General features: G+C 47.2%; 1 protein-coding gene across 8 annotated transcripts in view; it reads left to right on the top strand.

Moving 5' to 3' along the window:
• Positions 1–26,525, top strand: part of brd4 (bromodomain containing 4) — a 31,369-nt gene extending 4,844 nt beyond the window's left edge. The window contains exons 1-18 of one of the 8 annotated variants that reach the window (XM_030377328.1): positions 766–1,613; positions 11,399–11,834; positions 12,302–12,439; positions 12,543–12,678; positions 13,392–13,735; positions 14,198–14,578; positions 14,708–14,836; positions 15,058–15,291; positions 15,518–15,762; positions 16,841–17,187; positions 17,523–18,020; positions 18,195–19,256; positions 19,378–19,484; positions 19,608–19,761; positions 19,895–20,025; positions 20,362–20,567; positions 21,068–21,335; positions 23,709–26,525. In XM_030377328.1, the coding sequence (XP_030233188.1) occupies positions 1,516–1,613; positions 11,399–11,834; positions 12,302–12,439; positions 12,543–12,678; positions 13,392–13,735; positions 14,198–14,578; positions 14,708–14,836; positions 15,058–15,291; positions 15,518–15,762; positions 16,841–17,187; positions 17,523–18,020; positions 18,195–19,256; positions 19,378–19,484; positions 19,608–19,761; positions 19,895–20,025; positions 20,362–20,567; positions 21,068–21,335; positions 23,709–23,777 (4,983 nt within the window). In that variant the 5' untranslated portion in view covers positions 766–1,515 and the 3' untranslated portion in view covers positions 23,778–26,525. Of the gene's footprint in view, positions 1–765; positions 1,614–8,058; positions 8,114–11,398; positions 11,835–12,301; positions 12,440–12,542; positions 12,679–13,391; positions 13,736–14,197; positions 14,579–14,707; positions 14,837–15,057; positions 15,292–15,517; positions 15,763–16,840; positions 17,188–17,522; positions 18,021–18,194; positions 19,257–19,377; positions 19,485–19,607; positions 19,762–19,894; positions 20,026–20,361; positions 20,568–21,067; positions 21,336–23,708 lie in introns of those variants that run through there. The other 7 variants (XM_030377382.1, XM_030377377.1, XM_030377370.1 and 4 more) reach the window with 7 other exon arrangements.
• Positions 26,526–26,952: the final 427 nt, after the last annotated feature.

Raw genomic sequence — 26,952 nt, 5'->3', positions numbered from 1 at the left:
CAAACCATTGGCAAGCTATAATTGTGAGTGGGAGATTTGTTGGAATGCTTGTGGTTATCCATACCAATGACGCGGGACACCCTGGTGTGATGTGTCCCAACACTGATTAGTGTGTTCATTATGACTGTGTGAGACAGAAAGTAGAGGGCAGGTCTGGTCACAAGATTACCCCCAGACACACTTCCTCTTTCTATCTTGTGAAGCCTCGTGGACATTCCTCAAATTTTGTAGTGTTTGATCATAAGAGATATTCCCAGTTGTGCAATTTGAATGTCTCACATACTGGGTCTTTGTCTTTTAGTTTGTAATATCAGTCAAATAAAGAGTTCTTTATATATTTGACATAACTTTTTGTACTATGGCCGTTATATCTCGACACCTATTGGCAACAACAATGAGGGCTCATATGAGATGTGTTGGTCCACAGCTGTGTATCATTTGTCTGATTGCGCAGTGTTTACCGTAGTGCCTCCTCCCCCCTGATGTCTTTGGTTTTCCCCCATTAGTCTCAAAGTTCACAAGGCCTTGGCACGGCTGCTTTTGTATTGGCGTAGTCTAGCCATAATGTGAGCGCTTCCTGAGGGACGGAGCGATGGTGAGAGAGGAGCAGAGGGAGAGCGAGGGAGGGAGGGAGGGAGGGAGGGCGGGCGAATAAGGGAGCTCTTCAATTGGTGGGTGAGGCACACGCAAGATCACTCTAAGGAAAGGAGTGAGTGGGGGTAGGGCAGGGTGAAATCGATGGAGGGGGGGGTGGGGGGCTTTGAGGAAAGGGGGTGGGATGACAAAAGGTGTAACAGAGAGAGGGAGAGCGCTGGGGAACTCAAGCAATGGGAAGGGGGAAGGGGAGGGGCCGATAGAGCGTGTGTGTGTGTATGTGTGTAGGAGAGCAAAAGAGGGAGGGGTGAGTGTGTGGCTGAGGCACCACTGAATGAGGAAGCAGCAGAGCCATTTTTACTGTTGAGTAACAGCACGCCGCTATACCGGAGGGAGAGAGACCGATCGAGGGGAATCTGAATCGGTGTGCCGCCTCCTGTACGCTGTCGGCGGACCGTCTCTGGCCTCTCTTTCCTCCCCCCCCCCCACCCTCGGCCACTGGTGTCCATTTGAGTGGGGGAGTCCCTGGGAGAGGAGACACACAATGGAGCGAAGAGCCTGTGGCAACTGGGCCGTTGTGCTTCTGAGAGGGGGATGGGGCAGGGAAAAGACCGGCTCTCACAGCTAACACAACCCGCAGGCAGCAGGCCCCTACAGCCGCACTTCTTGGCCGAAAAACCTCCCGAGCTCCCGGCTTGTCTTCTCTTTTTTTTGTAGTTTGGAAATACAGACAACCCAGTACTCGAAATGGATTTAAACGAGAGTACCTAAATGACCGGGATTTTACGATACAAACTGGAACCCTGAGAGTGAATCTCTTCCTGTGTTTTGTGATTGAGAGAAGGCTTAGGAGAGGACAGGAAAACTTGTCTTTTTGTTCTTTTTACTGGAGTTTCGCCATCTTTCTGTGGCGTGTTTTAAATGGATTACAAGATGCATGCCAAGTCAAACGATTTGCTGGATTTTCAGAAACTGGATGCCCTTCTGGAAAAAATTGCACACTCTGTTTCCATGAAAAGGTAATGTTTCTCATAGGGCAGAATCTCTCAGAAACTCCGGACAGTTTCCTCAAACTAGCTTACGTCATTGGCCCAGTACAAACAAAATGATGAATTGCTATAATATGTGATAAAAGACCGCTTAGCTCATGGTTCTTAAGGGACTTTCTTATTGTCAGTTGTAACAGAAAGTGTGTGAGTGCTTTGACCAAACGTACGAGAATCTACTTGGTTTTTCTCAGGAATTGTATTGTTTTCAAGAATTCTGCCAGAAGCTAAGAACAAGTGACCTCCTGGTGTGTGGGTGGGTGTGTGTATGTGTGTGTTTGGTGGAAAGGGGGGAGGGGGACTGGAAAGGAAAGAGGGGGTGGGTTGTGTGTATGTGTGTGTGTGTGTGTGTGTGTGTGTGTGTGTGTGTGTGTGTGTGTGTATTTAGCGTTAGCCAAGGTTTTGAAACCTCTCCTGGTTCCTTGATGGGTTAGGCCTTTTTCTTTCACTAAGGGGGCTGAGCGTTTACTTGGAAGCCCAGCTCAATATAGTTAGTTTCCTGCTACAGAGGCCTGAGTCATGTTGAGTCGATGTGAGTCAGTCTATGTTCTCATGTACTGACTCATCAGGACTTCAGGCATTGCATGTGGAATGTTTCCTTGAGCTTATGTCCTTGGAGGCAATTACTGGCAATGAGGTGGTCTTAGTTTCCCCCAATCCTACATATTCTTTTCATCAGCCTGACTTGGCCAAAATCGACATTTGCCTAAATTCGTATTCTTGTGGCATAGCTTTTGGTCAAAGTAATGCCATGTAATCGTGGGTTTAATAGCGGCCACATGTGTTTGTACGAGGATGTTATTATCTGTTTTTTACGTCAATGTTAAACCTGTAGTCATGAGCTGGCAAACCTCCTTGTGGTCATTAAAAGTCAGTGGTGAGCTCCTCTGAACAACGTTAGCAAGGTCACAAGATAGAAAATCAATAGAATAGAGAATTGCCTCGGCAGACATCTTTCTACCTCGGACGAGTGTTGGATGTTAATGTAGAATCCTCAAGGACTGGAATGCAATGGTGCCTACAGTACAAGCCTTGGGGCAAAGCACATTAACTCCAGTAGTCAGTGAGACCAATCAAATGAAGAACAAAAGATGGCAAGTTGAGCAGGTTTAATCAGGGCAAAGCTCTGGTGTGATGCCAAATATTTTAGTAAGTGTTGAATGTTTTGAAGGAAAGGCTGGCTTCAGTAGCTGAATGAAATTACCAAAAGCCCCGGTGCCGGTTCACAAATAGCATCTGTCTTATGATCAGCAGACAAACACTTTTGTGTATGAGCTTGGGCTTCCATTGTAATCCAGATGCACATTAAGTCTGAAGACACAGAGGCGTCCTTGTGCTTTAGTCAGCAGAATTCCCCCCCCCCTACGATTCATTTAATCATTTTATTCTTCATGCAACACCTGTGTGAGAGTCAGTCTGATTTAGTGTTTGTGTGCGTCCTGTGTCTTGCAGAAAACTGAGGTTCTAGGTAATAACACAATGCATAAATTAATCATACGGCTAAGGTCTTCATATGACCTCACAGCTGCAGTGTTTCCTTGAAACACATTTATCTTTGGCTGCCCAAAGGAGAAGGAAATATTCCTCTATTGATAGAAAGTGCTTGTAAAATTTGAAATTGTATCATTCTTCAGTTTATCATACAACCATGCTCCTAATATTGTCTTACAAATAGAAAAATGTTACACAAGAAACCACAAGCAAGAGCCCTGACACAACCCATGTTCTCAAAATGTCATCCATGAATCTGATGCAACTAGTCGTGTAATATAGCAAATGTGAAACAGAAAGACTAAATGCATATTTAACAAATGGCAAACTGAATCAATATGACAGGCTCACGTATTGACAGGGAGAACGAACAACAGAGGTGTGGTGGTCCCTGGAGGGAGGCCGGATGAGGAGAGGGGATTTGAAGAGGAGAGTGAAGGCCTGGTGTGGAAGCTGAGGGGTGGTGTTCTTGGCCATGTCACTGTGGTGCCATTAATTATTTATAGCTCTGCTTTCAGGCAAAAAGACACTCTTTCTGACTCTCAATTGAATTCTGCACGCCTGCATTTTACCCGAGCCGTCGCTCCTGCACATAAATGATTCAAAGCTTTCCATTGTGAGGGGGCAGATATGTTGCCATTATTTCAAGTCCCCTCGTCTGTTATGTGGGTCAGTCACGGTGTGACCCGCCCCTGTACCAGACTTCCTGGTGTGATTTGAGGCGACCCTCGCCCTCCAAGCCATCCCTCTCCCCTTGGTAACATGAGCCACATCCTCCCCTTCCAGACATTCCGCAGCGGTCCAACGTGATCTATGTCCAGGTCAAAAGTCAACTGTTATTCCAGAGTGGGGCGAACGAAGGCCGTGCAGCAGCAGGAAGCTGGCCTTTTGATATGCTGGAGACTACAGCTGGCCTGATGATGAGCCACATAAACTGACTCAGGGGGCAAACGTGTAGGAGTATCTATCTGACGCGGGGAACTTGAGACGGGATCACGGGTGTGATGTGTCTAGCAGTGTAACTTGGAGGACACGGATTCCCAGTGAGCACTCCACTCTATAGAGCCATCGTTGCGTCATTATTTCTACGCAATCGGCAAATTACCTAGTACCCTGGCCAAAACAATGACCTGTCTAATACGCGATTAAACCGAATGCTTTCACATTTCAGAATGTTCCAATTGGGTACATTAAAATAGCTGTTAAATATCCCGCACAGTTACAACAGTTAACAATCTGCGTGGCCAGTACACAAGTAGTCGTTGACATTCGGACCGTGTATCTCGGTGTACTCAAAAGTTTTTTGGGCTATTGAACATGTTATTCCACTTATCAGTCATTACTATGAAACATTTTTGTCCTTATGTCAAAAAGGGGACAGAGGGATATTGTTGCCAATTTGGGTCTCAGGTGTGATGCAGGCGTCCCCATATATTTCTTGAACTTGAACTGATTTAAAGTTAGACTGACGAGGTTAACAGCCCTTTTTTAACGATTATCTCTCTAAACAATGGTCAATTCGAATTTCTTTAGAATACAAAGTTTTGTTGATTAGATCTCAGGCACACATAAGCCTACACTGTCAAGTTCCTGGGATCATAATATTATGACATTCAATTTATTTGAGAGTAATTTAAATAGATTACACCAAAATAGTTGTTTGATTTAATTTTGGTAGTGCTGCTGTGATCGGTGTGCCAATCTTATCCAAACAAATCCTTTTCCCTTAAGTCTTTCCGAACTCTTTAGCTATTTATCACCACTTCCATCACCATTTCTAAGCGAGTACTTATTAGCTGCTATGGCTAGGTGCGATAAAATAAAGGGCCCTTTGCTATGTAGTTGTTTGTATGCATGTGAATATAGTTCTACCCAGCACTGATGCCGGGAAACTACAGTTGCAACCCCCTCCCGCCCCAGACTATGGTTGTTGTAAAAAGTTACTATGTGTTGGGCCCTGATATCAATATGTTACACCATGATCTTTCACCCTGGCTCTTAACAATCATAACCAAAGCTTTTGGATACAATGACAGTGACTAGATCCACCATGTTAACCTATATACAGGAAATGTGAAACAGGCCGACTAAACAGAAGCACTTTGCCTAGAACTTGACCTTGGCAAAATTGCACAGTCAAATTGTTTATGTTGAGACCAAAAGACATTTTATACTTTGAATCCGAAAAATCTTTATTTCCCCTTCCACCCTTCTACTTCATAGTACCGTAACATAGTCAGATAGTTATCTCTAGTTTAATTCCACTCTATCTAATACAGGGTGCCAGAGAGTACTGGGTAGACCTTATTCACCTAGCTGTGTGTGTGTGTGTGTGTGTGTGTGTGTGTGTGTGTGTGTGTGTGTGTGTGTGTGTGTGTGTGTGTGTGTGTGTGTGTGTGTGTGTGTGTGTGTGTGTGTGTGTGTGTGTGTGTGTGTGTGTGTGTGGGGACCACCTGGTAGTGTTTATATAGCACATGTGATGTCGTTCTGTGTGTTGCCCGAGGCCAGCTGGAACATCCTGATATTGTGTCTCCATGAGTTTGACTTGGCCTCTTGGAAGTTAGAAGTTGGGAGTTATGATCCACCAAATGTTTGGCTTGTTGCAGTGTCTAGTAACAATTTTTTTTTATTTTTCTTGCCACCACCATCTTCCCTAAACTAAGGCTCTGCCCCGACAAATGGCCTGGCTCAGATTGATCATTTCCTGATACCATTGAACTCTGGTTGTCCTGAAAATAGTTGCATGGTCTCCCTTGCATAAAGCACCAGGAAGGGCTTTCATTCTTTGTTATGTCTATATCAAATAATACACAGCACAGTAAACAAATACAATTGATTAGCTTATTATTAGGGAAACGAATTAAACTGAGAATTATGCTCAATTAATAAATTGTGTAATGCATGGATACACATCTTTAAACTGACCCAAGTATATCAGGATTTCACAGTAGTCCTAAATGAAAGAATTTCTGTTATTTTTGGTTTGTTTCGCCAATATGTCATGAAAGATTAACAAGATGTGATTTCTCTTTTTGTTAAAGCTGTCTGCGATAGTTGGCATATTACATTTGGGTTTTCATCCATTACAATTAAACTCTACTGGCAACACCCTGTCACGGTTCTCGGGCGTTTTTAGCCCCACTGGCGAAAGCAAGGGACTCTTAATTTATTGCCACGTTGGTTGGGTGGGTCCCTAACATAACGTTTCTGTGGGAAAATTACCTCGAATCTTTATAAACCATCAGGCTGCGTTATTAACGTAAGCTGTAGGCAAGGCGCTGCACCTCTGCTAAATGTTTGAACGCATCTACATGTAAATTAACTTTTACCGTTTGACGATGAACATGTGCACATCTGTTCATATCAGCTGCTGCCTTTTTAATTTGACATAAAATACAGGCCACTATTAACCTAATTTAATATACTATAATATAATCTACGTTAACTAATGTAATAATCGACAAAATCAAACATGGCCGGTCTGTATAATAATTGCACACTACTGTGTTCAACCCTGGGAGAGAGCTCATTCTTGAGGTGTTCATTTAAAATGTCTACAGCAGCCTCAATATCAAGTTTTATTGGTTATGATAATGCACTTTATTTATTTATTTTTACCCGTTATGTTTCACTGAGAGATTGTGAGCAACTCATCTTTACAATGATGCTACAATTCAAATTCTAGAGCACAGCCCCCGTTACTGCTTATAGTAATGTTCTAGTTTTCTTCGGGAAATAGCACTTCAAATTTTACAACACACCTGTGATAATATATACATGTATAAACAAACGTGAACAAATAGTGATTGGCTTTAGCTTCAATTCTGAGTGCAAAAATTAAGTTAAAGTTCGAATGAAGAATGTAGTTGTAGTAATAGACAGTAGTTCTGCAATCAACGCCTTTTGAGCCGATCAATATGTGTGAGCTCATTAGATTCAGCAATTTCAAACCACTAAAAAACATTAGGCATCTAGCAGTGTAATTAGAAAAAAATAAAAGGCTTTTGTGCTCTTGATTGTATGTTTAATCACTTACTATTGTTTGTTCTTAAATTATGGAACAGAATCCCCCAGGTGCAGGGCAATCAGAAAACAGTTTTACTCCCGGGTTAACTGTCCTATCCAGCGTTCTGTCACCTCGTTTCTAAGACATATCAGTAAACACAATTGGGGGGCTTTTTTACTGTGTCCCAGAGCCAAACACATTAATACTTATTTCCTTGTTGGATACTTGAGCTACTAGGTTACAGACTTCCCGCCCGCCCGTAACATGCATGGCAGGATTTTACAAGATCCATTCGCATTATCTTCGCCATGTTGGAACTGTAAACACAATCGTGTCTCATTGCAGAAGAGGGCTGTAAACCTAAAATGCTAGTGGTGAGTAGTGTTTTATGGAAGAGACATTGTTTTGTGAGCTATTAAACAGAATTGGAGGGTGGTAAGGATATTTTAATTAAAACCAACAACGCTTTGGCAGTGCAGAGATATTTGGAAATGTTTTTCTCCAACACGCCACCCCATTAGCCTCGTGACACTATCCTAGGCTTGCAAGTTCAGATTGCAATCCTCTTTTAACTTCAAAACAAAAGGTTGATGGCCCAATCAGTTGTAGGGCAAGCTGGTTTTTAGTTCATGACAAAGCACGGAGTGAGTATCACATTCTGCAGAATTAAATTAAAACGATGATGGCGCGAGAAGAAAGGGTAGCGATCAACAGAGCAATCGAAACCATGTTATCTGAAATGGACTGAATAACGATGTTAAAAGATCTACAGAAAATTGCCCTGAAGACTTTTCTCAGAATAGGTGGAGTTGTAAATTACAGCCCAGTCAGTTATACCCTAAAACTCCTTCTAGTGTTTGGTCGGTCCACTTTTTTTTTTTTCTTCTTTTTTTTTTTAAGTTGGTTCCAATGGGATGGATGCCGGACCAATCTTAAGCATGAAACTGAAATGTGATCAACTTGCAAGGTCTTGATGGTAAGTTATTCAAGATGCTCTGAGGGATTTTATGTTGTAACCTTTAATGATTTTTAAGATTTCGTTATTAAGCAGCTGTAAATGTTAATAATTGTTGTACTATGGACTGCTTGGGACTTCACAAAAAATATGAATCAAATGGAAATACTTACTATAGCCGGCAAGTTAATAACTTCCTATTTTGATACCAGTTGAAACTTCTATACTGATCACCTGTTCATGTTTTAGCCCCCCGTGCTTTCATACAAGAGGCTCTGCATTTCGTTGAAATGCCTTGGGCTGGCCAAGGCAGTGATCACACGGTCCTGGCCTGCTTCCTGTAATGAGAGTGACTCATTACATGGTCTCATGCACTATTCTGTGTCTTAAGGGCCCCTATGCATCATCGTATTGTTGTATTGAACTGTGCGACCTCTTCTCCTTTTTTAAATACATTATTTCAAACAATTCTTTGTTGATCAGACACTTACATTTATGTTTCAGGGACATTCTTTCCTACCAAAGTTGTCCTCTTTTTTTTTTATGTCTAGTCACGTATTTTCTGACTGTTAGTACAGTGATTGTATCCCTGTAGCCTTCGTGATCACCCTAGCCCTGATGTGGCTGACCTGAGCCCTGAAGGACAGAGGTTATGCAGGAATGCAGCCAGCCACAGGAAAAGGATAGGTTTCCCAGAAGCCTGGTGACGGCAGAGGCAGCATGAGTAAGCAGGCAACGGTTGGCCAGGCTCGACCCACCTCACAGCAAAACACTGATATGGTGCAACACTGCTATGAAATAGTGAGAGTCTGACTACTGGTTGTAGACATTTTCACCAAACGAACGAAGTGTATTTTATTTATTGTGTGAGGTTGTGAAATCCTCATTTTGGCATGTAACTCGGTGGCCTGCGGGGGGGTTGTCATTTATTTAAGATCCGTAATCTATATCCTTTTTAAGAATAATTTCTGGGAAATGTTGAAGGAGGAAAAAAAGGCCATGTTGACTTGGACCTCTATGGTCACCGTTATACGGTAAATAGTTATTTGGTCAGTTGCATGGTTGTCAAAGTCCATGCACTGTCAGGGATGTGCATCCCGTCCCAACTGGGGAAGACTGTAATCATGCATTCTGTGTTTGTATATGGCCATCACTTTTTCTGTGTAGATAACCTTGTTGGCCACTTAAGTCTATTGAACTTTAACCTGCATTCCTATAGGGGCAGTGAACCTTTTCAACAAAGTTAATGTCATAGATCTTCAGTAATTATGCCATTTTATTAGTGTTACAGAAATAAGAATATATGGAGAAAAGTAAAAAAAAATAATGATAATAATTTTCTGCCAACCACTTTGCAAATGTTCCACTCTGCTCTGATGGCACATAACTTTCTGTTTGTGACATCGAAGTGCCTTTTAGCACGTCCTCGACATCATGACCACGGGTCACATGCGAGGCGAGGTGGGGTGTGTGGGGATGTGTGGAGCTCGTCTGGACATTGGTCGTTGAGGCGTGGTCCCAGAGAGCGTATTTTGGAAACTTGTAGTATAATGTGTGTGTGGCTGTGCAGATCTGCAATCAACCATGGCCCACATCCGGGCAGGATTCAGGCCATCCCCTATGTTAGCAAATTGGCGTGCGGGAGGGAGTAGCGGTTGATTATGATGTTGGTGTCCGAGAGTGGGTCATGCTTCTCTTTATTATTCTTTCTTCTCTCTTCATTGTTACTATCATAAACTACAAGTTATGCTATTATCATTATTTCTACTATTATTAACATTGACTACGACTAATAATACTATAACCTACTATCATTATTTTCACAAAGTTGTTTAATGATATAACTCAGCTGGGTTAACTGGGGTGTACAGGAGTTTCCCAGCTATAGTTAGTCGTGTGTGTGTGTGTGTGTGTGTGTGTGTTGGTGTGCTGGACCCTGACCCTCTCTTCCAGCTGTCATAAGATAGCCAAAGGGATCAGCCCATGACCTCGTAGGGCAGAGTCGCGGCATTCCTTGAGTTGTTTACATAGTTTAAATAAACTGGGGGGAAACGTATACGCGGACGTCTGCCAAGCAGTCTTTGCACTCCGGCGTACACCTTGTTTCCCATACGTTTTGAGTACAAGTGGCTCGAGGCATATCGGCCACATCGCACGAGTGTGTACGTGGCCGGTCATCGGCCAACACTAAATAAGGCTTTACTTAAAGGCTAAGTGCTTGTTGCTAGTAAACAACCGGCACATTCGTTCTTCTTTGTTAATGGTTTGGATCATGGGTTGTATCTGAAAGATGGTGAAATTAGTTTTTTAGTGCTGAAATACACATTAAGGCATACACTTTTCTGGGATTTATCATCTCATAGACTTCCTGGATGAATTCATGCTAATCAAAGCACTTATAACTGATTGGAGAAAGACACAGTTTAGTTTTTCTAATGTTGAATTTAACTATCAGCCTACCCTGTCTCTTGTTTCTTGTTTTATTATATATCGAATCGTTTACCTACCTTAGTGTTAATTATAGATATTTAAATGTAATTTGCTTTTGATAATATGATCACCCGGGCTATAGTATACTGTCTTTAATTAATTATACTGCAGCGCTTGTGCGATTTCAGTGTTATGACCATTACATATATTGCACTTGCCATATAGAGTATGTATCAAAATCAGAAACCGATAAAACTAATTAAAAGAGAGGGAGAGTTTTCTTGCACTCAGGCTAATTGGCTAATGCATGGGCCAATTCAACTTCAACTTGGCCTTGTGTTTGGCTGAAATAAACTGTATAATATCATTGTAATAACCAACCAAAAAACTACTTTGTACATAATCAAATGGAATTGTAATGGAATGATTCAATTCATAATTTATCCCATCCCTGTCTGTCACTGGTACATAAACAACCCTGACAAACAAGTTTTGAGAAGCCGTCAAGTGACCTATCATAGTTTCGAGTGTTTGGTGTATTGCCCACAAATAATGATTCATAGGGGATGATCATAACTTAATAAAAAGCTGTACACATCCCTGGCCGTAATTAAATTCAAACAAAGATATTTTTGAAATTGTGTGTTGGATACAACACACAATTTCTACGTTGACTTGTGTTGCAAATGTGAATATATTGATTTGTAATTCTGGGGTTAAGCTTTAGGCTCCAATTGATATTTCAGTAGCTGGGACCACTTCACTTAGAAGAAATTGAATCAGCGCTTCGTCATAACGGTGGCTCTGTACCAAATTCAATCAGTGCCCGACTTGTCGCGTAATGGCTTCCCAACCTCTTCCGCTTTTCATCTGCAGAGAGTCCAGTGAGGAGTGCAATGGGATCAGCAGTGCTCTGTCAGTGGAGTCTGTGCCGGGGCCAAGACTGAACTGGTGTCCCACCAACACCACCGCCTTCGCCCCTGCCCCTGCTCCTGCTCCACCTCAGCTTCCACCACCCGCTCCGGGACCCCAACCTGCACGCCACTTTCCTAGCATGGGGGACGGCCTGAATGCTTCCCAGATGTCGGGAAGCAGCAGCAGCAGCAGCAGCCAGGGGCAGCCCCCAGCTAAGGTGCACGTGGGCGGCACCGGGGCCAACCCCCTCCCCCCGGAGTACATCAACCCCAACAGACCCAAGCGGCAGACCAACCAGCTGCAGTACCTGCTGAAGGTGGTGCTCAAGTCCCTGTGGAAGCACAACTTCGCTTGGCCTTTTCACCTGCCGGTGGATGCTGTCAAGCTCAGCCTGCCTGTAAGTTGTCGGTGCTTGTCTGGATCTGTAGTGTACGCACAATGCAACACAGTGTCTCTTGTGCATCTTTAATTTAACCCCAAAAAGGAGAATCAATGTCAAAATTGGGAATACATTTTTCATACAAAATTTAACATTTTAGCTAAGAGTTAAATTTAGTGGAGCAATGCAGTTGACCTGGAGCCATTGCATTTATTTAGAAGCATATTTGTTTTTATAAGGTCATTTTCTGACCACGGTTAGTCCCAACTCGGATGGGAATTGGACATCTAAGCAGTAATGAAACTGATCTTCTGAACCTATTCAAAGAACTAATGTTAACAGAAACCATTACAAGCCAGTGATATGTGATAACCTCAACCATGTTCTTGCACTGCATTACGGAAAGCATTCAACATTTAAAGCAGAGTTACACACCTAGAATAAACGCTAACAGTGTTGGTCTACATTCCCCCTATTTCTTTCAGGACTACTACAATATTATCAAATATCCTATGGACATGGGAACAATCAAGAAAAGGCTTGAAAACCATTACTACTGGAATGCCCAAGAATGTATCCACGACTTCACCGCCATGTTCACCAACTGCTACATATACAACAAGGTAACCTGGGCCTGTGTGTTTTTTTCCGAGCACTTGGAACCATCAATTCTCTCATAACTCAAACTGAACTGGGATCAACAACACTCTCCGTCTCCCCCTGCAGCCAGGAGACGACATAGTCCTGATGGCCGAGGCCCTGGAGAAGGTGTTCCTCCAGAAGGTGTCCGAGATGCCCGAGGAGGAGACCGAGATCGTCGTCATGACGGGGAAGGGCCGCGGCCGGGGCAGGCGAGAAGGAGGTACGCTGTCCAACTATGTCAATGTCTGAGAGTTGAAAGAAACGGGACTGAGTCCATTTTGTGGACAGGTGTTTGAATTTCTATTGAGGGTCAAATATAACGGCTGGATTCTTAGAGTTTGGATTGACATTGGGGGCCAGTGGTGCAAGTCTTTCAGGGATGAGATTAAGAAGCTGTTCTTTCCAGAATGTATTTTTAAATGAGGACCTTGAGTGACATCCGGTCTGTTTTATAGAGGCTAAACAGGTTGGAGAGTGGCTAGGTTGCTGAAATCGTCTGGAATTACTTATTCATTCAGCGGAGTGTTGTGGATGTAAAAATTGTAGGATATACAACCGATGCGACTGGCCACAGGGAAGCATGCAAGTCGAGAAAATAATGGGGGATAAGATTGACCCCTAGCTCTGTTGGCTGTAGTTGAAAGGGACCGATTTCTTTGGCCTGAAGTTAAGAAAGATGTTGTTCTTGGATTTGGGGTTAGGGCAAACTAGTAGGCGACAAACTTGTAGACCATGCAGTCGCAACAGAGCCTGGGATGGTGCTTCAATATACAGTCCTTATAGACCATAGATCCCCTGGGTTTTATTCAAATAGGCCAGAGAGAAAGGTGGGAACCGCTGTGGGCGCTTGACGTCTTTGCGCTCATGCCATAGTGATGGACGGCGCGTTCAGAGCGTTAATACCACCCACCTCTCTTTGTGTCTCTCCACCAGGTATGAGCATGAAGCCGGGGCCCCTGGTGGATTCGCCGAACACGACCCCTCACACACGTGGCCTGTCAAACCTCTCCGCTCCGCCTCAGACCCGGGGGCCGATGCAGGGCCCCCCGTCGCTACCTCCCCAGCCTGTGATGCAGGCCCTCCCGCCCCGCGTGCCCCCTACGTTACCCAGCCACGCGCCGCAGCTGGGAGCCCCCTACTCCATGGCCCCCATGGACTGCATCCCTCAAGCACACGTCATGCCCCTCTTGCCGGCCCCCACCCACACCACCCTCCCGCCTCTGGCCATCCAGAGCTCGGCCCCCATGCTGCAGAACACCCTCCCGCCGATGATCAAAGTGAGTCGAGCTTACAGAGGCGGAAAATATTTTGGTCAAGGTGGTCATGGAGTGGGGGGGGGTACAAAGTAAAAACTTGACTACGGGAGTTCTGTCCTTTTGTTGATGCATAATTTAAAAAAAATAATAATTATAAATATATTATTTAATTTACAGTGGTAGTCAAGGCGGGGCCCTATTGTTGTTAAGGCGGCCTTCTTAACCATACAGTGCTGGGGGAAACACTGGATGTACCTTATTAATCCCAGATGGGACATTAGGGTGTTGCGGCAGAGTATCTGATACGCTGTACTACAGCCTCATTATCTGAGACGGAATGTGTCAGACTTTTCTCCTCCCGTCTTTGCAGAGATATAGCTTACAATTAGTAACTCACAGTATAGTTGTGCTTCGACATGCTCGGCCACGCTGTGCCACCACGGTGTCTCATTATCTCCAACGCTCTCTCCTGTCGCCGTCCAGCCGAGAAAGAGCCAGAAGAGGAAAGCGGACACCACAACGCCCACGGCCAACGACCAGATGAGCGAGTCGTCGCCGGCGGCCGAGTCCAAGTCGGGCAAGACGTTGCCCAGGCGGGAGGGCGTGCGGCCCAACAAAGTCATCAAGAAAGAGGCGCCCGACTCCCAGCACCACGTAGCCATGGGTACGGGGGCCAGCGGCGGCGGGCTCAGCCCCAAGCCCCAGGACCAGCTGGGCTACTGCGGCAGCCTGGTGAGAGAGATGCTCTCAAAGAAGCACACGGCCTACGCCTGGCCCTTCTACAAGCCCGTGGACGTGAACGCGCTGCGGCTCCACGACTACCACGAGATCATCAAACACCCCATGGACCTCAGCAGCATCAAGGTGTGTGTGTGATCGTGTTGTGTTTTGCGGTTTGCGGCAAAACTGCCACATCGCTGTGTCACGTGGCTGTTGAGTGTAACGAACGGGAGGAATGTGGGCGACGCTTATTGTTGACAACGTGCTCCCCAGGCCAAGCTGGAGAACAGGCAATACCGGGAAGCCCAGGAGTTTGCTGCGGACGTGCGGTTAATGTTTTCAAACTGTTACAAGTACAACCCCCCCGACCACGAAGTTGTGGGCATGGCACGCAAGCTACAGGTACAGGGACTCTCCGTCAAACTCTAAACATGTCGACTCCTAAACTTTCTCATGCCTATCCTAACATGTCGCTCACCCCTTAACATATCCCCCCCCCTTTACATATCTCTCACCTCTACATGTATGCCAAGTTTAGAATCAAACATTTTCATCTGTGGTCATATCAAAGTTTTGTGATTTAAAAAAAGAAAAGCTAAATGGTCTCTTGCTGGACCCCACAGGACGTGTTTGAGATGCGCTTCGCCAAGATGCCGGACGAGCTGGACATGAAGCCGATGGCGGTGCCGCCGCCCCCCACGCTGCTGCACCACCCCGCCCCCGTCAAGCCCCAGCCCCCGCTGGGCCGCATCGGCTCCTCCTCCGACAGCTCCAGCTCCTCCTCCTCCTCCTCCTCCTCCTCCACGGACGACTCTGAGGAGGAGCGGGCCCAGCGGCTGGCCGAGCTCCAGGAGCAGGTGTGTGGTGGGGAGGGGAGCTGGAGGGGTGGGACTGTAGTTTATTCATTCAGGGACGTCGTTTTGCTTCGATTTTAAGCAGCGAACGCACATGTCCTCGGGGGTCAAAGCACCTTTAAGGTCGCAGTATTCCTCAAAATGAAGCGTCTCCATTATGATTGTCCGAAGTCTGTCTCAGTCATTCTGTGCCGGTTTCACCATAAAGCGGCTCGTCTCTGTGCTACAGCTGAAGGCGGTCCACGAGCAGCTGGCCGCCCTCTCCCAACCGCAGGCCACCAAGCCCAAGAGGAAGGAGAAGGAGAAGGAAAAAGAGAAGAAGGAGAAGAAGAAGGAGAAGCATAAGAAGAAGGGAGGCCTGATGACGGCCCTGGTGGACGAGATCCAGGAGCCCATGCCGGTGCTGCAGCTCCCCAAGAAGGTCAAGACCAGCCACAGTAGCAGCAAGGACCTGCTGCCCAAGAAGAAGCCCAGGTCGGTCCGGGCTGCTGTGGTGCACTGGAGCTGGGGGACACTAATATATTGTTGTGGCAGGATGCAGTTGGCACCGCACTTATAGCTACTTTGCATACTAGAAAGACGAGGTAGAACCGCTGCTCCTTCTGAAGTATGACGCATTTCTAGATTATCAGGTTAATGGGTCGTGTTAAAAGAGGGATCTCTTAACGTTATTAAATGATGGGGGGGATGAAAGCGTTTGGCACTGTACCATGTGAGTGTAAACGGTTTAAACTCCTTGCAGGAATCACAGTGATGAATAACTGCATACAATTACTAAAACGCTGAACCCGGTATTCATAGGCATAAACCATGAAATATATATTGAGATTTGGGATTTCGGCGTTTCACGTCACCTCATCTATCCTTTTTACCTGGATCTATAGACTAAAGAATAAGGACGTAGCTTCCGTGACTTCGTTTTCACTTAATAGGCGCTGCCATTACGCACATTGATGGCAGGAATTGAATGTCCACGAAGCAGTGGACTATGGCCAAAATTAATTGATATTAAAACAATAACTCGTTACTGAAATAAAACTGTCTGGGACCTCTCAATATTAATAATATTGGGAGTATATTGAGAACTAGCCACTGAGATTATAACAAAGAAATGTATCCGCTTTATATTAAGAGAATGAAATCCCAATTTTCAGAGTGACTTAGAATTGTGCCCGGTCTTGTTGCATCCAACCACCGAGCCACCTATAGGCCATTAGATGAACTGCACATTAGTCAGTTCCCCAAGGGCCTCACAAACAGACGGCCACTTGCCTACATCCTAAACCGGCTTCCAGAGGAACCCTCCCTTAAGAAAGATAGATAACAACTTTATTAATCCCCCGGAAGGGAAATTCCTTTGTTACAAAAGCCCAGAAACAGTGGCAAACACAGGACAAGATACAATACAATATAAATACTAAATACTAATAGCAGCAAAGATAGACGCTAAAGTAAAGACTAACGGGACAAACAAAACGGACCGTATCAACAGTATGACTTCTATTTTATAAAGTGTCTAACGCCCCTATTCTTCGGCGTGTGACCCTTGCAGTAAGAAGGACGGCGTCAAGAACAGCCACCCGCCCACCCTGCTACCCACCCCCAGCCTGGAGGACGAGCCGGCCGCGGCCATGGCCATGTCGGCCGGCTCGTCGGCCACGTGGGAGAAGTGCAAGCCCATGTCCTACGAGGAGAAGCGGCAGCTCAGCCTGGACATCAACAAGCTGCCGGGCGACAAGCTGGGCCGCGTGGTCCACATCATCCAGTCCCGCGAGCCCTCGCTCAAGAACTCCAACCCGGACGAGATCGAGATCGACTTCGAGACGCTGAAGCCGTCCACGCTGCGGGAGCTGGAGCGATACGTGTCCACCTGCCTCCGCAAGAAGAAGAAGGTTTCAGGTGAGCGGGTGCTCTGCGAGGAGCTCGCCGTTGTCTTGTCATTTATTGTTATTGTTTTTAAAAAGACCGACGTTGGGTGTCACCAAAATGACAGAATCGTAATTCACCCAACAGTGATAATCTAAAAGCAGTAAATCATTATAAACATCATCAGAACATTTGAAATTATTCAGAAAACGTTATTCCATTCATGGGTATTCCATTCATTATTGCATTCATACAGTAGGTATTTCCATTCCCTGCTCACACATGCATGCATGAGGCCGTTGAGGCGATGGGTCATGTTTGAACGTGACCTTCTGGAGCTCACGACGTGGGTGTGTTCCCTTCCTCAGTGGAGAAACCGGCGGAGGCCCTGATGGTCGCCTCCAAGAAGGCGGGCTCCTCCTCGGAGAGCAGCGGCTCCAGCTCAGACAGCGAGGCGGAGGTGACCGGCCTGATCCCCAAGCTGCAGAAGAAGAAGAGCCAGTTAGTGAAGGACGGGAAGAAGAGCCACCCGCACGTGCACAGCGGACCCCCTGGCCTCATTTCCCAGGCCCCCGGCCTCCAGGCCACCATCCACATGAAGCCCCAGCCGCCGCAGCAAGCCCCGGCCCCCGGCTTCATGGCGGGCCCCGTCGCCGCCCTGGAGTCCTCGCAGATGCTGGAGAACAGCTTCGACCCGTTGCCCCACTTCGGCCAGCCCCTCATGCATCTCCCCCATCACGCAGGCAACGCCGCCTCGCCCGCGGCCCCTCAACACAACGCCCACCCGGCCGCCGGCCCCGCGTCCCCGGAGACGCACCCCTTCCTCAACCAGCATCCGGCGCTCACGCCCGCAGGTGAGACCCCGTGTACGTTCACTCCACCCGGTCGCCCTGTATCGCTCACCTGTGCCCAGTAGCTGCAGCGGGGGGGGGGGGGGGAGTTCCCGCCCCCTGATGACGTATTGATAAACGCGCCGTCTAGTCCCGACTCTAACCCGGCGTTCCCTCCTCTCTCTGTGTGTGTCCCTGTTGAATCCTCAGCCCTGCACAACGCCATGCCCCAGCAGCCCTCCCGGCCCAGCCACAAGGCGGCCGCCATGCCGGCCAAGCCCCCTCTGCAGCAGCAGCAGGCCGTGGCCCCGCCCCAGCCCCAACCCGCCATGCCCGTCCCCCAGCACCCACAGCCGCCCCCAGCCCCCCAGCAGCAGCAGCAGCAGCAGCCGCCCCCACAGCAGCAGCTGCAGCCCCAGTCCTCGGCGCCGCCACCGGCGCCACCGCCGCCGCAGCAGCAGCAGCACCAACAACACCAACTCCCGCCGCACATCCTGCACCCCCCCCAGCCCCTCCACCAGCGGCCCCTGTCCCTGTCCCCGCCCACCCTCACCCCGCAGGGCCTGCTCTCCTCCCAGCCCCCCCAGATGCTGCTGGAGGAGGACGACGAGGAGCCCGGGCCGACGATGCCCCTCAGCCAAATGCACCTGTACCTGCAGCAGCTGCAGCAGGGGCGGCAGCCCCAGCAGCCCCAGCAGCTCATGCAGTCCCTCCAGGCACAGGCCCGGCAGCAGCAGCAGCAGCAGCAGCAGCAGCAGCAGCAGCAGCAGCAGCAGCAGCAGCAACAACAACAACAACAGCTGCAGCAACAGCAACAACAGCAGCAACAACAACAACAACAACAACAACAGCTGCAGCAACAGCAACAACAGCAGCAGCAGCAGCAGCAGCAGCAGCAACAACAGCAGCAGCAGCAGCCGGTTCAGCAGCTGTCTGCCCAGCCCCTGATGCAGTCTGTCCAGGTTCAGTCTCAGCTGGCGTCGCTGGCCCCGCCAGAGCTCTCGGCCCAGGCTCAGGCCCCCCCGGCCCCGTCGCACCAGGCCAAGCCCCAGCAGATGCCCATGCACCAGGCGCGCCACATGCAGCACACCCAGCAGACGCAGCAGCAGCAGCAGATGGGCTACCAGCAGGGCCCTGGACAGGCCGCCGGGCCCCAGAGTTCCCAACACAAAGTGCCGGGGCTGTCGGCCAAACCTCAGCATAACATCATCCATCAGCAGCAGCAGCAGCAGCCCTCCCCACGACAGATCAAGGCCGACCATTACAACGCAGGTGAGGGAGGAGAAGTCGATGCCTGCACCTACCGTCTGTGATCTGTAAAGAACCCTTGGTGGGTGTTAAGATACTATGGACTCCTGTGTTTTAAAGAAAACCTTGTGTTGTGTTGGGACAGGCCACCACCGCGACAACCCGTCGCCCCTCATGATGCATTCCCCGCAGCTGCCGCAATATCCACCCGTAGTCCACCAGTCTCCACCTCACAGCATGCAGCCCAAAAAGGTGAGCCGACTGCCTCAGGTACATGGCACGGTTCCCGGCATGTCAGCCAGCGTCTCGTGTGTGTGTGTGTGTGTGTGTGTACAGGACTCCGAGCCTAAGACCCCTTTTCGTTGTCTCTGGTAGCAGCAGAGGGTACCTGTAAGCCACGCTGGACCAAAGGAGGAGCGGCTAGCTCCCTCGCCCGTCATGAGAGGGGAGCCCTTCAACCCTGCCATGAGGCCAGACCATCACAAACACCCCGACAGCAAGCCCTCCATAGCAGGCCACGGCCAACAGAGTGAGCACCGAGCCCTCCTCGATCTGGTCCCCTGCCCTGCCTCTAGTCCCCCGCCCTCGCTCTTTTCATGGTGTGAAAAGACCCGGACACCTGCGGCTACTAAGTGTCTCGTGTTTGTGTGTTTGTGGAGCAGATGCGAAGTCCATGGACAGCTCGCGGCCTGTCATACGCTCCTCTGAGTCCAGTGGACCCCCACCCTCTCTGCAGGACAAAGAGAAGTTCAGGCAGGAGTCCAAGGCGCCAGTGGCCCCCAAAAAGGTACAGGTGCGTTCAGAATCGTCTCTTCATTTTGTTTCACCATGTAGTTATTAAGCAGATGCTTTTCTCCTAACCGACCTGGACTCGGATTGGATACATGTCGTCAACGTGCATGTACTTGTTAAGCGTTTTTGCTAGGCTGCGTACATTGGGTATCAAAACCAATAGCTTTAGGCACTGGGAGGGGGGAGCCAGTATTACATGCCCGTCTCCTCATTTGATCTATAGCACGTTGTGATGGAGTGTCTGTCATGTGTTCTCCTGCCGTTCCCTTTGCCATGTTTACTTTGCTGTAATTCTCGCCTCTCCCCTTTCCACTCCTCTGCCTCCCTCTCGCCTCAGGAGGTGAAGCTGAAGAACATGGGCTCGTGGGCCAGCCTGGCGCAGAAGGCCACGTCGGCGCCGTCGTCGGCGCTGAAGTCGTCGAGCGACAGCTTCGAGCAGTTCCGCCGGGCACTGCGGGAGAAGGAGGAGCGCGAGAAGGCCCTGAAGGCTCAGGCGGAGCAGGCGGAGAAGGAGCGCATACGCAGGGAACAGGAGAAGCTGCGGTAAGACGAGACCTCCCCGCTCCACTGCTCCGGTGCGAACCGTGTCCGGACCAATGTCTCATTCCACACAGCAGTTTGTGCCTAAAGTCAGGAGTGTGTTTGAACAAACACGATGGACAAGTTCATTGAACTATGTTGGCAGGGTGTTATATTGGATCGAACGATGTTTATTTTGTTGCCCGGTGTAAAACGAAAACAAGGGGATTGGAACAAAATCCACGGGAACCTTGAACGGTGCAATCTATAGTCTATGAAGAGGAGGCTGGTTTAGTGGGTTAGGGTGTTTGTTTGGGCTCTGGGCTCCGACCACAAAGTGCGCAGTCTACCTGTAGGCCTCCTGAAGACGAAATGATCCGCAAGTTGTGAGACAGCCGACTGTGCCTGTAGGCCAACAGCCTACCGCATCAACATTCCTCTTGGACCGCACCAAGTGTTTCCACTAACAGGAGGAATGATGAATGGATTGTTTGGGTTTGTTCCCCCCCCACCCACCCGTGCAGGGGTCGAGACGAGGAGGAGGTGATGGAGGCCCCCCGCAGGGTCCACGAGGAGCCCCGCAGGCGGCAGGAGCAGCAGCACATGCAGCCCCCACCCCAGCAGCAGCAGCCGCCGCCGCAGCAGCAGCAGCAGCCTGAGCCCCAGCCGGCCCCCGTCCAGCAGGCCGTCCAGCAGCCGCCCACGCCCCCCCAGCCCGCTGCACACAACCCCATGGACCAACAGAGGGAGCTGGCGCGCCGTCGGGAGCAGGAGCGCCGGAGGAGAGAAGCCGTGAGCACTTTTCCCCCTGTTTTCTCCGGTGGAACGATGTTTCTGATGGCTATTATAATAATAATAATAATAATAATAATAATAATAATAAAAACACGTTTTATATAGCAACTTTCTCACACTCGGGGTCGCTTTACAGATTCATGAGCACACGTGGAGCAAGATAGTACAACAAAAAGTTTAACACAAATACAAATAAATAATGTAGACGGAGGGTCTATGCAGTGGTGGAAGAGGAGTGTTCTTGAAACAGAAAGGTCTTGAGATGAGCTTTAAAGAGCGAAAGAAGGCTATTTCTTATCGGCTTCCACCGAACCAATTAACAGCATTTTTAATGTGTGATTTATTTTTTTCATCTAATGTTTAAATAGGATGCCTTCAATATTTGTTAGAGGAAAAGGGTAGAAATGGGAGCTTGGTTAATTTTAGTAGGATGTGACCCCAGGGGTATTGCTTGGTGTCATTTCTGTGAGCCACAGAGTTCAGATGAGGACATCATTTTGTAATGCCTCATTATGTTGTTGTTTTCATTTGACACCTGCTGGTTCTTAAGCGGCATGGCAGGCGTGAGCACATGCACACATTCATGTTGCTATTTACACTATTGTTGCTCATGGACACACGGTTTTTCAAGTGGGAAACACTTAGATTCCAGTAAATTGTGTTTGCCTGTGCAAATTCCAAATTCCTCAGTGTGCGACCAGAAAGGGAGTTGCTTTCAGTTAGCCCATTTTATTGACTTGTTCATGTGATGGGGAATACAAAGTTGATTATTAAATAAAGGTCCATGGTGTTCCAAAAAGATCGGTGTTTGTCTACAAACGCATAGATCATTAGGCTATATTTTCAGCGCTGTGTTTATAAGGCTTCCTGTGATGCGCAATTCTATTATCAGCTGCCTCTGGCTGGGTCGTCAGCGCAGAGAGCTACCTTTCAGCGGCGAATCACAGTGCCAAAAATAGTGCAGAATTACCGGCTACAATCTTGTGTTGTTACTGGCGCCCGTTAGGGACGCAGCAACCCTTCGGAACACATTGGAAATCTTTGGACGGGGATTAAAGGTGTATTCCACTCGTCGTGAACGGGAGCTAGGTTGCGGTAACTCTGCAAATCAATGGAAGTGGCTAACGGGAAGCTAATGCTTGCCAAGCAAACTCCCCTTCTGGACACACAATGATGAATTTGGACATAAACAACTCGTCGGAATCTTCGTATGCCGAGATACAGATATCACGGCGAATCCCTGTACAGGGAACATGCAGGGGGTTCCTACAGCAGATTCTTATAGGCCGACATCCATTGCATGTCGCTTACAGATAGGCTATAGAGTTCACCTGGACTCTGCATAGCCTCCCTCCTTACTACTTGTTACTTGTTCTATGAACAACAAATGACAATTGTATGTCCTAAATCCGCAGTCCAAGTCTAGTGGTGTGAACTGAAAACTGAAACGCTGGATTGTGTTAAAGCGGGGCATAAATAGAGGCCAAAGCCAGGTCAGGTTCCGGCAGTTGACACTGCTAGAATCACGGTGGCACGGATGGCTGAGTCCACCTGTCAATCTCCAATTAAAGTTGTGTTATTGTATCACCACAAAAACACAAGTCACAGGCAGGGATTACGCAACCCACTCGTGCTGGTGAAAATGATTCTCTCGGTTGGTACTCGCTAGTGCATTCTAGCTGTTTTTCTCAATGTAATAGTGCCCGTTTTTTTTTTCGATAGAACACCAGAATTGGCTTTTATTAAAAATTTGTAATCAGTCTAGCACTTCCACGTTCTCTTTATCAGTGAATTTTTTTGTCATGATCAGATGTGAACATCGTGCATGTATTTCCAAGAAGCTTAAACCTCATCATCCACATACTTGCGATGTTGCGATATATTATAGGTGTCCGAGAAGCCCAACCCTTATTGAAATGTGTTTTTAAGATTTGGCCAAGATAACACCTTTTGGATGCTTGCACGAGTCATCGAGCCTTTAACTGATAGACGCACTGTACTGCAACGTGCGCACTGTAACACGATACGAACATTCTTCCTGTTAAAGCAGGGCTTGGCAGATCATATCGGCGTTTTATTGTTGAGGATCTAATCTCGTCCCATCGCCAGCCACTGCGGTGGACCTACCTAGCCGGCAAAACGCACATACTCTTCCTGTGCTCTCACTGCGCATGGCCAGAGTCTTCCACCAGGCTGTGCAGCCCCATTGCTAAGGCTAGTGAGCTAGTCAAGTGGCTTTGGAGGGAGGCCTGAAGAGAGAGGGGGGGATACTTTTGAAACTTTCAAGATCGCCCGAATCGCCAACTCTGTCACGAATGTACTCATTTTCCGCTGTGTTCACACATTTCTGTCTTCTCTTCCTCTCTTCAGATGGCGGCCACCATTGACATGAATTTCCAAAGTGACCTAATGGCTATCTTTGAGGAGAATCTGTTTTGAGGAATGAAAGAAAGCAATTGAAACCTAACTGCAAAAAAGGAAAAAAATAATAAAATAACAACTACAAAAAAATGGAACTAGTGCAAGGGGGACAGAGACGTCCTGTGGAGGCGGGTCGGAGAAAGCGGTCCGTCGGTGGAGGGGGTTACAACATCAACAGATCAACAACAGGGACAGATGGGACGCAGAGGGGGGGCCCTAGGCCGCTGAGACAGACTTTTCGGGTTTCAACAGCTGAGCGGACAGATGTGTATGGCTGCTCGTGCCCTCGTGACAAAAGACAGTAGGAGGGTGGCGCGGGATAACCGCCATTGTTGCTGATGTCATTTCCTCAAGGACTTCCTGGCCCGCGGACTTCCTGGCCCGCGCCCCTTCGGGGGGGGGGGGGGGGGGGAAATCCCGATACGGTTTGTCTTCTCTCGCAGGCTGACCGGGCTGACGGTCCAAAAGGAGAAGGGGTTTGGAGGGGGGGGGGGGGGGGGGGAGGAGACAAAAAAAAACGACGCTCTGAAAATGCTCTGATAATGTGCTGACAGACTGTGCCGCGGCATTCTGTTCAACTGCCACATGCCTGGTGTGGCGGAGAAAGACACTTTTTTTTTTTCTTTCCTTTTTTGTTTTGTGCGTGTGTGTGTGTTTTTATTTGTGTTTGGTCTGCGTAGGTGACACACGTGAAATGACGGTGACTCGGCACGGGATGGGTGGGTAGGTAGGTAGAGGGGGGGGGGGGGGGGGGGGGGCCGGCGGGCAACTTCCATACTGTATATCATGTATATTTTCTCAAGCCGAGAAGGTACAGTTTGCCTTACAAACACACCTCTTTTTCCTATACAAGAGCCTATGTTCCGGGGCCCGGACACACAAACAAAGACCCCACAATAACGGCAGTTATACGGCCAGGAATCTTTTCTTCATGTACTCTCTACTGTAAAGAAGTATTTTCTTACGCTACGATTTAACCGGTTATTTTTATCCCCAGCCCCCCCCCCGTCCCCTCTATTTCTCCCCCTTGCTCCCTTTAATCCTCCTCACCAACACACTCCTCCAACTGCGTCTATGCCAAACGACCCCCCCTCCCCATCCTAATACCTTTTATTATAAAGCCCTTTTCCTGAGATGTGTAGGTAGCTAGCAAAAAAACTGCATTCTCATTATAATAGCAAGTATTTATCAAAGAAAGATTCACCTTTTTTATTTCCTAATGCCTTGTTTAATTGTACATTTGGAACTACGGCGGGAGACGGAGGAGGGGTCAAGTGCGGCTGTTCTTGAACTTCTTCAGCAAGAAGCGACTTTCCCACTTTTAACTCCATCACCCATAGCAACGGTAAGAATGGGCACAGTTTCGCCACCATCGCAACCGACCAACAAACATTTGTCGTCCACTGAACCAGGTTGTTTGGGCTGGGGGGGGGAGGGGGCCAAGTTGTTGCCCATGTCCCTTTTTACTAGCCATGATTTACCAGTGCTCTGGTCCATGCTAAGCATTCTGGACGCAGAGAGTTTAGTCTTTGTGCAAATTCCCATAATAGACACTGAACGACTTTAATTTATAGGCAACAGCAACTCACAACTGTTGAAACGGTGGCGGCGGTGGTTGAAGAGAACTCTCCCAGTGATTTTATTTTTTGTTTTTTTTACAAGATGTCTTCTACTTCACTTAAAGGCACTCTGTTGCAAGTACAAAAAGCACGGTAAACAATTGCAAAAGTTATGCAGAAAACGTAAAAAAAAAAGTTATTTGATTTGTATAATTGTTCTTGTTGGATAATAGTGGATGTGCGTTCTAATACTTTTATCTGAGACGTCGGTAGGATTAAGGTTTGGTTGTTAATCTGAATGACTCGTTCTCTAAATTCGTCTCCTGGTGTTTTTTCTCCAGTGCCTGTATTGTATTGCGATTCTAGTTGGCTTCTATTACCCATAAGTTCTAAGAAGACGGGAGAAGGGACTTGGTTGCATAATATTTGATCAGGAGGAACAATTTTTGAGTGTATTAATTCATTAAAAAAAGTTAAATTCAGCCTTTTACATATTTTACCCATTATCAATATTCAGGTTTTAAAATCTAGTTTTAGCGGGACTTCTACGAGTGAGTGTACAAACCTGGCAACTCTTTTTCTCATTTTGTTCAATTGCAAAATTTTACAGTAGATGTTTCCAAGTTGCCACATTAGCGTTGACTGTAAGTATAGGTCTGTATGTGTGAATGTGTATAATTGAATGCCTGTGTGGTTGTATGTATATTATTATTTTAGGTTGTGATGCAGGGAGCCATGTTTACTGTTGTAGATGAGGGAACTATTGGTAAGGAGAGTAAACGATGCTTCAGGAGAACTTGTTTCTCTGCTAAAGTCACCTTTTTTTATTTCTTTGAAGTCCACCATATATATGCATTATATAATTTTTATTATTAGACATTTTTTTTTATATATAAAAAAGGTAACTTTTTTTTCATTCCTTTTGAAATACTTTTATTTTCGTTTCCATTGAGTTTGACGTTGTTGAACGACATGTGCCATGAGTTCTACAGAGAATGTGCAGGCCTGCAGCCCGGTGTTATTCAGGTATTTTAATTTGTATCACATTTGTTCTGTTTTTCTGGGGGGCTGTTTTGAGACATTATCCTCGATTTTATTATTTTTTCGTTTGGTATTTTGTGAGTGGTCTATCGAGGTCTCTGATTCAATCTCTTACGATCCTTGAATAAACTCATCTCTTTTATAGAAAATAAAAAAATGAAATAAATATTTCGCCTTAATGTCGTTTTTTTAAAACTCGCTTGTCAATGATTTGTCGCAGAGTACTTAAGGAAGTTCCTAACGGCTTAACCAGGTCGTTGTTGTTAAATCTGCCTCTTCATCTACTGCATTAGAAAACCAGCCTATCTGACCTCATCGGAGAAGAGGTCATACCGTTCTGCAATCAAACCCCAGTGTCGCTCACTGTCTAACTAAAATGCGGCGATTATAAGCAGAAAATCCATCCTATGTTGCGTTAAAACATTAACTTTACAATCTTAAGAGACAGTGTTGCCTACTAAGAGGACCCACGTTATTAAAAATGTCTAGTTAGTCCTATCGTCACATTGTGTACCACATTTGGTCACCCTACTATCCTATTACCCTACATTTAGTAATCAGCTAAACGGATACATAACCAAATATTTTATCGA

This window comes from Gadus morhua, chromosome 2, assembly GCF_902167405.1.
Source record: "Gadus morhua chromosome 2, gadMor3.0, whole genome shotgun sequence".
Classification (NCBI taxonomy): Eukaryota; Metazoa; Chordata; class Actinopteri; order Gadiformes; family Gadidae; genus Gadus; species Gadus morhua.
Note: the sequence above shows the minus strand (reverse complement) of the source record. Positions and strands in the feature narration are given on the sequence as shown.